Source organism: Arachis ipaensis, chromosome B6 (genome assembly GCF_059453495.1).
Source record: "Arachis ipaensis isolate K30076 ecotype BB chromosome B6, ASM5945349v1, whole genome shotgun sequence".
In the NCBI taxonomy this organism is placed as follows: Eukaryota; Viridiplantae; Streptophyta; class Magnoliopsida; order Fabales; family Fabaceae; genus Arachis; species Arachis ipaensis.
In genome coordinates this window covers 145,025,470-145,040,091 of record NC_142441.1, presented here as the reverse complement: position 1 = coordinate 145,040,091, position 14,622 = coordinate 145,025,470, and the positions used below count along the sequence as shown (strand labels likewise).

The following is a 14,622-nucleotide window of genomic DNA, read 5'->3' as shown; positions in this document are numbered from 1 at the left end:
CAGAGTATGCTTCGCCGTGCTTGGATAGGTTGATTTTCTCTCTTCTCTGCATTCTTTAAATTCCTTATCAATTTTTTTAGTTATTCAGTTGACTTATAATTTGATTACAATCAACGAGGTGGTACTACTTGGGAGGCACGACGAAGATGAAGGAATGGGGGAAGAGTGAAAGACCGAAAGCCATTAAAGAGGGTTAGGATACATCTTCTGAAAATGATTTGAGAAAAAAAAGCCAAATTTTAATTTTTAATACTTTAAAAAATTGCATAATTATCCATTTTAAAAACTAATTTAATTATAAAATAGTTTATCCATGGTTAACTACTCAATAACCAATTAAAAAATAATACATCACATAAAATAAATTACATATTACTTTATAAAAAAATATGATAGAATTTACCATTTTATTTATGTCGAAACTTTAACATCGATGAGCAACTACTCACTATTATAAACACAAAACACAGTTTGTTAATTCCTTGAAATTTTACTGAACGATATTTGATGGTGATTAAGTTAAAACTATCAAATTTAACAAAAAAATAAGAGTTAACCACCAAAAAACGTCTTCAAATTATTTAAATGTTGATAAAAATGCATCTGAATTTTATTATTGATAAAAATATTTTTAAATAATTTAAAAACGTAATAAAAATATCCAACAGTAAATATATATTTTCAAAAAATGTCTTATAAATTGAATTTTGATGTGATTTTTTACAAGCATAATTAAAAAAATAAAAAATTATTATTTTTATAATTTGGTGATTTTTTTTAAGTATATATTTGTTTGTGATTTTTTAAAAGTATTATTAGTTGTTAACAAAAAAAAATTACAAAAAATATATATTTAACGAAAAATTACCAAATTTTAAGGATAATAATATCTCATTTTTTTAATCATGCTTGAAAAAAATTATATCAAAATTCAATTTCTAATGTATTTTTTGAGAAATACATATTTAATGTTAGATAATCTTGCAAAAAAACTAACATTAAATATGTATTTCTCAAAAAATGCATTAGAGATTGAATTTTGATGCGATTTTTTGTAAGCAGGATTAAAAAAAGAAATATTATTATTCTTAAAATTTAGTAATTTTTTGTAAAGTATATATTGTTTTGTGATTTTTTTAAAGTATTATTGGTTGTTAACAAAAAAATATATATACTTAATAAAAATTTACCAAATTTTAAATATAATAATATCTTATTTTTATAATCATGTTTTTAAAAAATTGCATCAAAATTTAATTTTTAAGGTATTTTTTGAAAATATATATTTATTGTTGGATATTTTTATTGTGTTTTTAAATTATTTGAAAACATTTTTGTTGATAGTAAAATTTGAGTATATTTTAGTCAATGTTGATAGTAAATAACTCATTGGCCAGCGACAGACCTGGAGCTTCGATCCGCGACGAATTAGTCATTAACTTGTCGAGTTGGAGAATACCGTGGCCAACCAAAAAAAATAATTCAGAGACAGTTTTGGTGGTTAATCTTAATAATAAATTATTCCAAAAATAAATAAATAAAATTGGATGATCTAATATATTTTCTTAATCTCTTCTAGTAGTCACGACTCACGAGTGAGTATTCCAGAGTTGCAAATAAAAAACGGGATAAGAGACTATGTTCTAATTAAAATACACGTACATGTCTAGCTATTATTATTATTATTATTATCATCACAAAAGATTCAACAAGCTAAGTGAATAAAAAGGGTTGTGGGAGAGACAATAATTAATGGCTTCCATGAATATATTCACTCCCATTTCACTCCCCTCCAACAGCTACTTCTCCCGCCGGCGACAACCCATCTCAGCCCCTTTTGCTGCCGTGAACCCGCCGGAATCTCCTCCCGCAAAGCCTGAAATAGAGCTTGAATTCATTGGGGTATGTTGTTTTTATTATTAGTGCCATATATCTATACATTTATTTTGGATAAAAATAAGGTGATGAAAAGTTTGTTAATTGAACAATTATGTAGTAGTGTATGAATTGTGAATATTTATAAGATAATTTAAAGTAGAAGAAATAAAAATAATATGATTGGAATTATTGTTAATGTATTATTCATCAGCCGAAGGCTTCAAGTGATGGATCGTACCCTGTGGATAAAGCAAAAGAAATAAGTGGAGAGAAGCTGTTGAGGAACATAATGTTGGATAATAAGATTGAGCTTTATGCCACCTATGTACGTGTAACGTTTCCTTCCTTTCATAATTTACCCTTCTTCTTCTATGAATTTCGATTATTTTAGACCGCATACATATATACATATACGCTTTCTAAAATTAACCACATGCACCTGCTAAAATAATACCGCCTTATTAATATTATTTTTATGATAAAAATTTATATAAATTTAATTATTAATTTTACATAAAAGTAATACTGTAAATGAGTTCATGTCTATTATTAATGTTTACAATGCAATATGATTTTGACTTTTGACTTTTGAGCACCGTTTCAACAGGGCAAGGTGATGAATTGCGGAGGAGGTGGCAGCTGTGGAACTTGCATAGTAGAGGTAATTAAGACATTTAGATTGCGTTTAGTTTTGAAATAAAATAATATAAAATATTTAAAAGAATACATAAAAAATGAGATATAAAATTTAATATTTTTATATTTTGTTTAATAATAAATTATAATAGATTATAAAAATTTAATTTATTTTTATTTTTATAATAAAAAGATTAATAATAAAAGAATATATTATAAAAAATTAATAAAAATAATAAAAAATAATAAATTATGTTTTTTGTTAATATCTTTATTCATATCTTATCTATTAAATATGATTTAGTGTCTTTGTATTTCTGTCTTAATGTTTCGTGTCAATAAATGCAGCTTTATAGACTATATAAAGTACTATTTTATTGGGTTTTAAAAAGATCATTTTTTTTCTAAATGAGTTTTAAAAGAAAGAAATACCATTTTTGTCTTTCAATGATGATCAACTTGATAGAATATACCATTTGCTCATTTTGTTTTTATAAATAATAGAAAACGAGTTAATTTTTGTGAAAATATTTGTATAATTATTTAAAAGTCATTTTAAAAAACTAAGGCAAAACACCCTTTTCATATATTTTTTTTTAAAATTTGTTTGTCATTTGTATATAAAGAAATGATAAAACAGAATTTAGTTGTCATAAAATTATCAGTTTAGAATATAAAAATATATTTAAAATATACCACATCAAAATCTAATAATTTCTAAAAAACCTTGTTAGAGCATATCTCTTCATATTTGGTATGTTTTGTTAGATTAAGATAATTGTTGAGAGGGTCAAGACTCAAGAACTCAAAGCATGAATTTTTCAAGGCCCAAATGATAATTTACTCAACATTTAACTTCCATGGAAGCTCACACATTTCTCAAATAAAATTTGGGTAAAAAACAATTTACCTTCCATCATTGGTTCATATGTCAGTTATTTACTAAACTTTTAAAACTATAATTTGAGACTTTGAAATTCTCTCCCTCACACACATACATATATAATGTTTTGCCCCAAAAGTATTCTTCTATTAAGTAACAATTATGTTATCTGGAGGGTGGTTTTGGGTCTAGAGGTAAGGTTTAAATACCTTATAAGTGTTGTCGACGTTTTTACCTAAACACTGAAAATATCTACAAAAATTCTAATATTTAAGTTAATAAGAATTTTAGTAGATTAAATGTGAGTTGAATTGAAAAAAAATACTTGAATAATAAAGTATTTATAAAGTGTATAATAAGACTGAATGATAGTGTCTTTTATATAAGTGAGTGATTCTAGGGCCAATTAAGTTGTGGGTATTATATTTACATTTGGTATCAAAGCTGGTTAATTCAGCGCCTGGTGTTTGAGAGTTTGTAAGGTTTGAGAGAGTTCTCACATAGTTGTTTATTCATAGAGTCGGTATGGCAAACACTTTCAATATTGTGTGGTCCGGTCCCAAGTTAGATGGGAAACTTGATTATAGTTATTGAGAGACTTTGATGTCTACCCATTTGAAGGCCCAGAACCTGTGGAATTTCATTGAACCGGGTTTGCAAGAAGGAGCAGATGCTACCCAACAAAGGAGAGATCAATTGGCGATATCTCAAATTCATCAAGGAGTGGATTATACGGTGTTTGGCAAAATAGCAAATGCCAAAAGTGCAAAGGAAGCATGGAACACGTTGAAGCTGTCATACAAAGGCGTAGATAAAGCTCAAAAAGCAAAGCTACAGTCTTTGAGAAGAGAATATAAAAGGTATGAGATGTCGAGCTCAGAAACTGTTGAGCAATATTTTACTCGTATTACAGATCTTGTCAATAAGATGAGAGTCTATGGAGAAGATATGCCCGATAGCAAAGTAGTGGAGAAAATTCTTCGCACCATGCCAATGAAGTATGACCATGTGGTGACTACGATACTAGAGTCCCACGATATGAATACTATGACGATTGCAGAATTGCAAGGAACCATGGAAAGCCACATCAGTAGAATACTGGAGAAGTCAGAAAAATCAACCGAGAAAGCCCTGAAAAGCCGAGTGAATTTCAACAACGTTGCAGAATCAAGCCGTACACAAGAAGGACGAGGTCGTGGTTTTAATTTTCAAAGTAGAGGCAGAGGAAGTTTCAGAGGTAGAGGTCGTGGCAATTACAACCAAGGAAGTTACAATAACTTTACACCACCTAATCAAGGAAGAGGTGGAACGAATTTTAGGCCTGTCAACCGAGGAAGAAGTCGAGGCAATTTTTATCAAGAAAGAACCAATTTCAACTGCTTTCATTGTGGAAAGTATGGACACAAAGCAGCAGATTGCAGATTCAAAATGGTGAATAACAATCAAGCACACGTTGCAGAAAATCAGCATCAAAATACTGATGATAATCCGGGTACTCAAACTTTATTTTTTACAAGTAATTCATGTGCTGAAGATGAAAATATATGGTACTTGGATAATGCTTGCAGTAATCATATGTCTGGTAGAAAGGAGTTATTTTCTTCTCTAGATGATTCAGTTAAACTATTATTGAAGTTTGGTAATAGTACAAAGATCCCTATTGAAGGAAAAGGGCACATACCAATTAGATTGAAGGATGGTTCTCTGAGTTATATTTCTGATGTTTTTTATGCTCTTGAACTTGATTACAATTTACTGAGTATGGGGCAATTAACTGAGAAGGGATATAAGATGATAACTTATCATGGTTATTGCACTGTGTTTGACAACAACGGAAGGTTCATAGATAAAGTAAAGATGACTTCAAACAGAATATTTTCATTAAAAATTCAACATGTTAATCCCTCTTGCATGAATTCTATGATACTTGATGATAATTGGTTGTGGCATATGCGGTTTGGGCATTTTCATTTTTCTGGCCTAAACTACTTGTCAAGAAAAGGACTTGTTTCTGGTCTACCACGGATTCATATTCCCAATTATATTTGTGAGATTTGTCAACTGAAAAAGAAGCACAGAGATCCATTCCCTACAGGAAAGTCTTGGAGAGCTAGAAGATTACTTGAAATTGTGCATTCAGATCTCTGTTCTGTAGAAATTCCAAGTAATGGTGGTAGCAGATACTTTATCACTTTTATTGATGACTTTAGTAGATATACATGGGTATACTTTCTGAAGCAGAAATCAAAAGCATGTGATGTCTTTAAGACATTCAAGGCGTTTGTCGAAAAACAAAGTGGCTATAAAATCAAAATTCTCAGAACAGACAGAGGAACAGAATATCTTGCATGTTCAGAATACTTTAAGCAACACGGGATTCAGCATCAACTAACAACTATATACACTCCTCAACAAAATGGAGTTGCTGAAAGAAAGAACAGAACCATCATGGATATGGTCAGATGCATGCTCAAGTCAAAACAAATGCCTAAAGAGTTTTGGGCAGAAGCAGTTGCAACAGCAGTTCATATTTTAAACAGGTGTCCAACAAAGAGTGTTCGTGATAAAACTCCAGAGGAAGCTTGGAGTGGAAAGCGGCCTTCCATCCATCATTTCAGAGTATTTGGGTGTATCGCTTATGCCCATGTACCAGATCAATTAAGGAAGAAGTTAGATGACAAAGGCGAGAAGTGTATCTTTATTGGCTATAGCACAGACTCAAAAGCATACAAGTTGTACAATCCAGAAACAAAGAAAGTAATCATCAGCAGAGACGTGACGTTCGACGAGAAAGACATGTGGAACTGGAACACAAAGACAGAAAAGCAGCTGACTATAATTCCAAATACATGTGACGAAGTAGAAGAAAGACAACCTGACACAACTGAACAACCAGAATCATCTAGAAGATCGCAAAGAGAACGGAGACTACCTGCTAGATTAGCAGATTATGAAGTTGGCAATGACAACGATCCGTCCGATGAAGAAATCATAAATTTTGCTCTATTTTCAGATTGTGAACCATTGAACTTTGAAAAAGCCTCTAAAAACAATAATTGGAAGAAAGCAATGGATGAAGAAATTCATGCCATTGAGAAAAATGACACATGGGAGCTGACAGATTTACCAGCAGATAAGAAGCCAATTGGAGTAAAGTGGGTTTACAAGACTAAGTACAAACCCAGTGGTGAAGTTGATCGTTTCAAAGCAAGATTAGTTGCAAAAGGATACAAACAAAAATCAGGTATCGACTACTTTGAAGTATTTGCTCCTGTTGCTAGATTAGACACTATTCGTATGATTATTTCACTCTCGGCTCAAAATAAATGGAAGATACATCAAATGGATGTTAAGTCTGCATTTCTAAATGGCACTTTAGAAAAAGAAGTGTATGTTGAGCAACCTGCAGGATATGAAGTTCTTGGAAAAGAAGATAAAGTTTACAAGTTAAAGAAAGCTTTGTACGGGTTAAAACAAGCACTAAGAGCGTGGTACAAGAAGATTGATTCTTATTTCACTCAAAATGGTTTCAAAAGATGTCCATTTGAACATACTCTTTATATCAAGTTCATTGAACCTGGAGATATCTTGATCGTGTGTCTTTATGTTGACGATTTGATCTTTACTGGCAACAATTTGAAGATAATTACAGAATTCAGGGAGGCTATGATAAAGCACTTTGAAATGACGGATATGGGCTTGATGTCTTATTTTCTTGGCATTGAAGTGGTTCAAAGAGATGATGGTATTTTCATTTCTCAGAAGAAATATGCAAATGATATTTTGAAGAAATTTCAGATGGAGCACTCAAAACCAGTTTCTACTCCAGTCGAAGAGAAGTTCAAATTGTTGAGAGAAGATAAAGGAGGAGCAGTAAATCCCACATACTACAAAAGCTTGATTGGAAGTCTGAGGTACTTAACTGCGACTAGACCAGATATTGTGTTTGGAGTTGGTTTGCTTAGCAGATTTATGGAGGAGCCTTGTACCAACCATTTGCAAGCGGCAAAGAGAATTCTTCGATATATCAAAGGTACTTTAAATGATGGAATTTATTATGAAAATACTAATGAAGTAAACCTTATTGGCTACACTGATAGTGATTGGGCCGGAGATATAGAAACAAGAAAAAGTACTTCAGGGTTTGTATTTCATCTTGGTTCTGGTGCAATTTTATGGTCGTAAAAAAAACAACCAGTAGTAGCACTATCTACAGCAGAAGCAGAATATATAGCAGTAGCAAGTTGTGCAACACAAGCAGTTTGGCTAAGAAGAATTCTTGAGGAATTGAACGAGAAACAAAATACTCCAACAACAATATTTTGTGATAACAAGTCAGCTATTGCACTTTGCAAAAATTCAGTATTTCATGGAACATCGAAGCATATTGATATTCGGATTCACAAAATCAGAGAGTTGGTGAATGAAAAAGAAGTTGTGATCGAGTACTGTCCAACTGAAGAACAAGTTGCAGATATATTTACAAAGCCATTGAAGACTGAGTTATTTTACAAGTTGAAGAAGATGCTTGGAATGATTAATTCTACAAGCTTGATTTAAGGGAGGCAATGTTAGAAAATTAAATCAAGAGGTATGCAAGTAACAAAAGTTTAGAAAAGTCAAAGGCAAAATTCAATTTGAATTCAAAGTGGTTACAAGTTCATGGTTCATCACCAAGATTCTACAAACTTCTTGTGCTATCTATCAACTTGCATGGATTAGAATTTTCATGAAGCATGGTTAAAGAATTGAAGAAGTAAAGTTTGAGTTGAATATAATAATCATCAATTGGCTAGATATTGCTAGAAGCTAATATTGGAAGCTTGAAGATTTTCTAAGAACATTCAAGAAAATAGCACAACTACAACATTCTACAACATTGAAGAAATCCAAAATCAATTTGAATTGAAATTAGAAGATTATGGAAACAACATGAATGCAAGTTGAAAGAAGATTCATTGAAGCCAACTCATAAAATAGTGGTCATTACAAAATTGATTTGTGATTCATAAATTATTATTTAGTAGGAAGCATTGCCTATATAAAGGCACATATGTCTTGTGTATTTTGTGTGTTCCATAATGAAATGAGTATGTTTTGAAATTCTCTCATTTGCTTTATGTGTTAGTGAGTTTGAGAGATAAAAATATGATAGTGTCTTTTATATGAGTGAGTGATTCTAGGGCCAATTAAGTTGTGGGTATTATATTTACACTGAATCATTTTTTAGAGATGACTTTAAATAATCATAAGTGGTTATTTGATTTTCTTTTACAAAGTGAAAAGTTACACAATTATATTCATATTAAAGTAATTAGGTAATAATTAAATAGCATAGTCTCTTCATACTCATTTAGAGATTGCGGGTTCTAATCTCTCTATCTTTGATAAAAAAAAAATTAAAATTGTGAAAAACATCTAACTTGCTTCTCAAATTGAGTCAGATAGAGGTAATAGATCCTATATTCTAGTCGGTTCGACCTGTATAAATGAAGCCGGAAATTATGGACTCACCAATGTTAGACCAATTTGTAGAGCAACAGCTCAATCTGAGGAGTGACTACTTGATCAAATTAAATTTAAATTGGGTCGGTCCTAACCCAAATATATTTTTTTGTGACTAAGAATAAAAGAAACACAAAAAAAAAAAAAACAAATTAAGAGGAAAGAGACATATTCTCTGCTAAAAACTCAATCAAATTCTACTAGGACAACAACTACTCTTCATAAAAAAATATTGCAACACACCGGCAGTTTTTGCCATGTAATCCACCGCCGCATTCGCAGTTATTTGGATTAGAGCCAAATTCACAGTCTAAGACCTGTTACACAGTTCTTGAATCTTGACCGTGAAATCAAGATGAACATCTAAATAGTTTATCAATGCAATTCGTCTCACAAATAATCTCTTTAAATCCATAATTCCAAGCTAAACAGACTATATACTATGACAAATAGCTCATCTCTAACCCAAATATGAACAAATATATGAAATTCTTTCCACTATGCATAACAATGTTTGAAGCTTATATACATTCGGAATTAGAAATATCAGTAAAAATATTTTAGTTCCTCAATAAATGAAGAATATCTTGAAAAAAAAATCCTCCATAAATGACCTACTACGAGATTTCTTTTTTTACTTTTAGGACTATTGTTTGGTTGGAGAGAATATGGAAGCATAATGAAAGATGAAACTAAAAAATGAAAAATGGATAGAAAAAGAAGTGATATTTAGTTTACAAGAGAAAACAGAGAGAAAGGGATGAAAAAGTACATGGGAGGCCAGCATTAAACTTTTCTCTCCACATTTATTCATTCTTTAATTGCAATTATTTATTTGTTTATTGGTGTGTTGCAGATACTTGAAGGAAAGGATCTTTTAAATGAGAGAACAAATACTGAGCTTCGATATCTTAAGAAGGCATGTATTCTATCCCTTAATTAAGGTGTGTATGGAATGCAATAAAATTGTAATTGATTTATTTTATAAATCAAAATTTTTTTACTTAGAAGAATTAAATTGATTTGTTAATCTTGTTAATTTACTTTATTACTTATCTCAAATCTTATCAATTTTTTTATAAATTTTTGTTAAAATTAAAATAATTTAGTGTGTTAAAAATATAAAAAAAAATCATTTTTTTACTCTATAAGTATTAATATAAAAGAAAAAAAAAGTTTGGAGATGGAAGAGGTGGTGGTCCTGCCAGCTGCCACCAACAACAATAGTCTAGTCTCCAGTGACAGCAGTTATTGGTAGTGGTAAAAGATTGTGTAATAAATAAAAAATAAAAATATAAAATCAAATTATTATATAAGTAAATCAATCAAATCAATTTTTTTTTGATCTCGCTAGAAAGACAATAGACTATTTGTACAATGTGTACAATGAGTTATTGAGTTACAAAATGAACATCCCCATACTATCTAGAATAACCATCCGAGTACTAGGAATAATAAACATCTTCTCAAAAAGTAACACTAATGGTACATAATCACTTACTGAGATAATGTGCAAAAAGGTAACACTAATAATTATATCTCTAATACTCCCTAAACTTCTATTGTACACATTTTACAAATATTCCATTTGCTCCTCATACTTTCCTATTTTTATTTTATATAAGTTATTACATACACAATAATTCATCTCAATCCATTTCAAATCAAATGAATTTAAAAAATATATATTTCCTTATTTTTATTTTAATAAGTTTACTTCTATCCAATAGATGATATGATCAATCAGAGACTTGTTGTTGAATGATTTACACACAGTTCAATCCAGCTAAACTAATTTTTGTTTGATTATTTTTCACTATTTATAAAACCTGAAATTACGTGCTAATCATTTGATTTTTGGTGTTTCTTTACAGAAACCTGAATCTTGGAGGCTAGCTTGTCAAACTATTGTTGGAAACAAGGAAAACTCTGGGAAGGTATATATATATATATATGAATTTAATTTTGATCCACTGTCACTGCAAAATAGTTTTACATAAATTTCTAATTACACAATGACATATCGATAAAAATAACTATTTTTTACCTTGACTGCGTAAATGGTCATAAAAAAAAACGGATGACGATGATGATAATGTGATGGGTTTCAGGTTGTTGTTCAAAGGATTCCTCAGTGGAAGAAATAATAGAGAAAGCAGCATGATGCAAGCTTTGAAAGAAGTCCACATATGTAACTGCTGGATATTATTATTTAACATTGTTCAAACTTCATAACATAATTATTGAAAATCAATGAGATCTGCAAATATATATATATTAGATTTGTTGCTAAAATCAACAATTTTTATATCATGTTTCTACCTAATGAAAGTATTTAACCAAAAAGACAGAAAAGGATTTCATTGTTTCAGTATTCTAGTGACTTTTACTTTTAGGATTGTATACAAAAAATATAAATACAAAGCAAAGAAACTTTAAAATTCTGTAATATATGTGTGTTTGGTTTGTCGTTGGTCAGTCCGCAACCTTTAGGTGAGTACGAGAAGACTATACTATTTGAGCTATACCTTATTGGCAACTAAACATGTATGTTATTAAATATATAAAAATAATATTTAATTACTATTATATTTATATATAAAATTTTAAAGAACTAAATGTTCGTTTGCTTTAGAATAATAAATTTACTTTTTTCTTAAGAGTTAGACAGATTACAAGAATTGGATCGAATCGAAAATGATTAATGCGAATAGAATTTGACGAGTGAAGGAGTTTTAAATTCCCGGATAAAATAACTCCGAACTTAAAAAATATTTTACACCTGCAAATAAAATTAAAATAAAACTTAAACCTTACTCTATCCAATCTATTAACATTCCGAATTTCTAACATATTGACTTGCTTAAGCTTGGAAACATCATAAAAAAAAAAACACAAGATGAGAAAAACAAAAGCCAATCTCAATATAACAACCATTCATATTTGTAAATGCTTTTTACACCATATAAATGGAGGGAAATCCATGATCATGAGGTCTTAGAAGGAGAAAATGAAGAAATAGTAGAATTATTATGATTATTATTTCCAATGAGAGGATGCTTGAGACTAGCTACATGGTCTAGTCGTTTCCAAGCTTCCTTTCGCTTCTCAGCTTCTAAGTTCAAAATGACCTTTTGCTCCTTGAGTCGAGAATGACAAGAAAGGAACAACTTCTTATCCATGTCCAAGAAAGTCTTTCTAATGTTATGAGTTAAAGTCACAACTTCTGAGTTCCAGTGGCTTTTAATATTTCTCTCTAAAGCTGGAAATATGATAGGTAGGATTGTTTGGCAGTTTTGAGCAATTAAATTCGCAATGCGCTCATTGTTCCATAACAAAAGACTCTTTTCAGCTACCTGAAATAATCCATCAATGTTTAATAATCGAAAAAGTATAGATAAAGAATGAAAATATTAAACAATATGAACAATGGATATATGGGCAGCTCTCGTTAATAAATAGTCATTAACTTTTGAAAATAACCAAACTGATCCATAAATTTACAAATTATAAATTTTTGTTTGTCCCTAATTCAACTACTGTTGAAGCGTTATAGTGTCAGTGTAGCATCCTAACAGTAAGATAATTTGGCTAAGATTTCAGTATAATCAAATAAGTATTTTAAATTAGTTAATTGAGCTCATTTTAATGTCTATATCAATATAAAATCAATTAACTAAAATAGTTTAATTTACCAATCTAAGACACTTATTTAATCATACTGAAGTTTTAACTATGTCACCTTAGTGTTGCAGGTGCCACATTAGCATTTTAACGATTCATATTAGCGTCATATTTAGCGACAGATGAATTAGGAAAAAAACGATATTCATGATTTGTAAATTTAAGAATCAATTTGGTCATTTTTAAAAGTGAACCAAAACTGAGAATTTCAAGAATCAAACTCCATTTTACCTCATTTCAAATATGTAAAATAATATAAGTTTAATTTTGATACATTGATAATGTAAAACGTTTTATATATATATTTAATTATATTTATTCTTTTGGATGACTATTTACACAATTAATATAAATTTTTTTTTTTGATATAATATTATATGATTAAATATATGTATAAAATTAAATTATTTTATACTAGTAGTACGTTAAAACTAAATTCAAATAATATCTATAAAACATGCATAAATATGCGACAACTAGTTTTTTATATACGAAATATTTTTGAAAATCAAATTGGCAAAGCATGACAATAATGACATATGTAGAGCACCATGTTATAAGTTATACAACATGACCATAAAGGCATTTTTTTCCAAAAATGTTATGCAAATATTTAGTTTCTATTATATTTATGGAATAAGAGTTTAATTTTGATAGATGCGTTGATACTGTAGAACGTCTTTACACATTCATCTAATTATATTTGTTTTTTTTACAACTATTCATACAGTCAATATAAAAAATAATTATTTTTACTAACATGATGTTATGTAATTAAATATACGTATAAAACTATTTTATACTGCTAATATATCAACATTAAATTTATTCAACTATGGATAAATAAAGTATAAAAGATTTACCTGAGAGTGTGAGCTATTAATGCAACACCCAATTCGCCAAAACAATGGGACCATGATCCTTTGGAACTCTACCATATGAATTGATTCCAAAATTTCTTCAATTTCACCCAAGAACAACACCTCCTTTTGGCTATTTGTTATTGGCCAATATTTTAACAAACCCCTTATCACAATGCTTGATAACTTTTGCTCTTTCTCTATAAATAGCATTATACAATATGATAATTGCTGAAAATACACTCCCAAAGATTTTGGCTTATGCAATGGGATCAAAACTCTCCACAAAAATATCTTGTGTTCCTCCTTTAATGGCAAAGTGAACCCACTAATCACACTTCCATAAAACTCTAACAACTCACCAAACCCACGGTGTTTCTCATTCTCATACACAAAACTGTAGAATATGTTGTTAACTGATTTTCGAATATATGATCTATGCATTGTGAATTTCCCATAGAGCCTATGTAGAATTGTCTTCAAGCAATCTCTTTCTCTTGGATCCCCGGATTCGAATAAATCGAGCAACTTCAATATAAATGAATAATCGATGTATTTCTTCGCAATTTTTACATCTAGACCCGGTGAAGTGATGAATTTAAGCAATAACTCGTAAACAAATTGAAGATGAGGCCAGGCCGAGTCGAATCTAGGTTCGCCATCATCACTATAATTCGGTGGAAAAACCCTAAATAGGTTTATGGTAAACATCCCACGCATGGCAAGGATGGTAGTTTCATTAAACTTGTTATTACCATCATACCAAGAGGCCACAAAATCAACAAGTTCAATCAAAATTCTCCTCTTTAGATCTCTTTGCATCATTATGTCTTTGTTGCAATTAGGGTTTGTAAAATCAAATGTGACACAGCAAAGGCTCAACTTACTCATGAATAGATTCAACTTTTCATCATTATTGGGAACATCCTTGAATGGCATGGAAGGTTGAGTAATCCCAACTGTCATATTCATCAAAAGAAATAATGGAACTGAAGATTCTTTTGTGGTGCTAGCTTGTGCTAAGGAAGAATCTTCATCAATGTGCGACCAACAGCCCGTTCTAATAAGGGCGCGTGACGAATCAATGGTGGAAGGTGAAGAGTCGCTTCGACTCGACTTGTCCGAATCATATTTTAGCGATTTTTGAGACTTCTTGCTAAGAAATTGCTTGAGCAT

The 14,622-nt window shown here is 30.2% G+C and overlaps 1 protein-coding gene and 1 pseudogene across 2 annotated transcripts; one reads left to right on the top strand and one right to left on the bottom strand.

The window, feature by feature from the left end:
- Positions 1–1,612: 1,612 nt before the first annotated feature.
- Positions 1,613–11,225, top strand: LOC107605128 (2Fe-2S ferredoxin-like superfamily protein). 2 transcript variants are annotated; one of them, XR_001612468.3, is made up of 6 exons: positions 1,613–1,902; positions 2,090–2,203; positions 2,486–2,539; positions 9,759–9,846; positions 10,777–10,839; positions 11,014–11,177. XR_001612468.3 is itself a non-coding variant. In XM_016306883.3 (6 exons), the coding sequence occupies exons 1-6, from the start codon at positions 1,753–1,755 to the stop codon at positions 11,047–11,049; spliced, it is 480 nt and encodes a 159-aa protein (XP_016162369.1). In that variant the 5' UTR covers positions 1,613–1,752; the 3' UTR covers positions 11,050–11,225. The 2 variants fall into 2 exon arrangements, 1 of the variants encoding a protein (XP_016162369.1); XM_016306883.3 differs by having other exon boundaries at positions 9,759–9,821; positions 11,014–11,225.
- Positions 11,226–11,889: 664 nt separating this feature from the next.
- On the bottom strand, positions 11,890–14,622 carry LOC107647505 (serine/threonine protein phosphatase 2A 57 kDa regulatory subunit B' kappa isoform pseudogene; annotated as a pseudogene).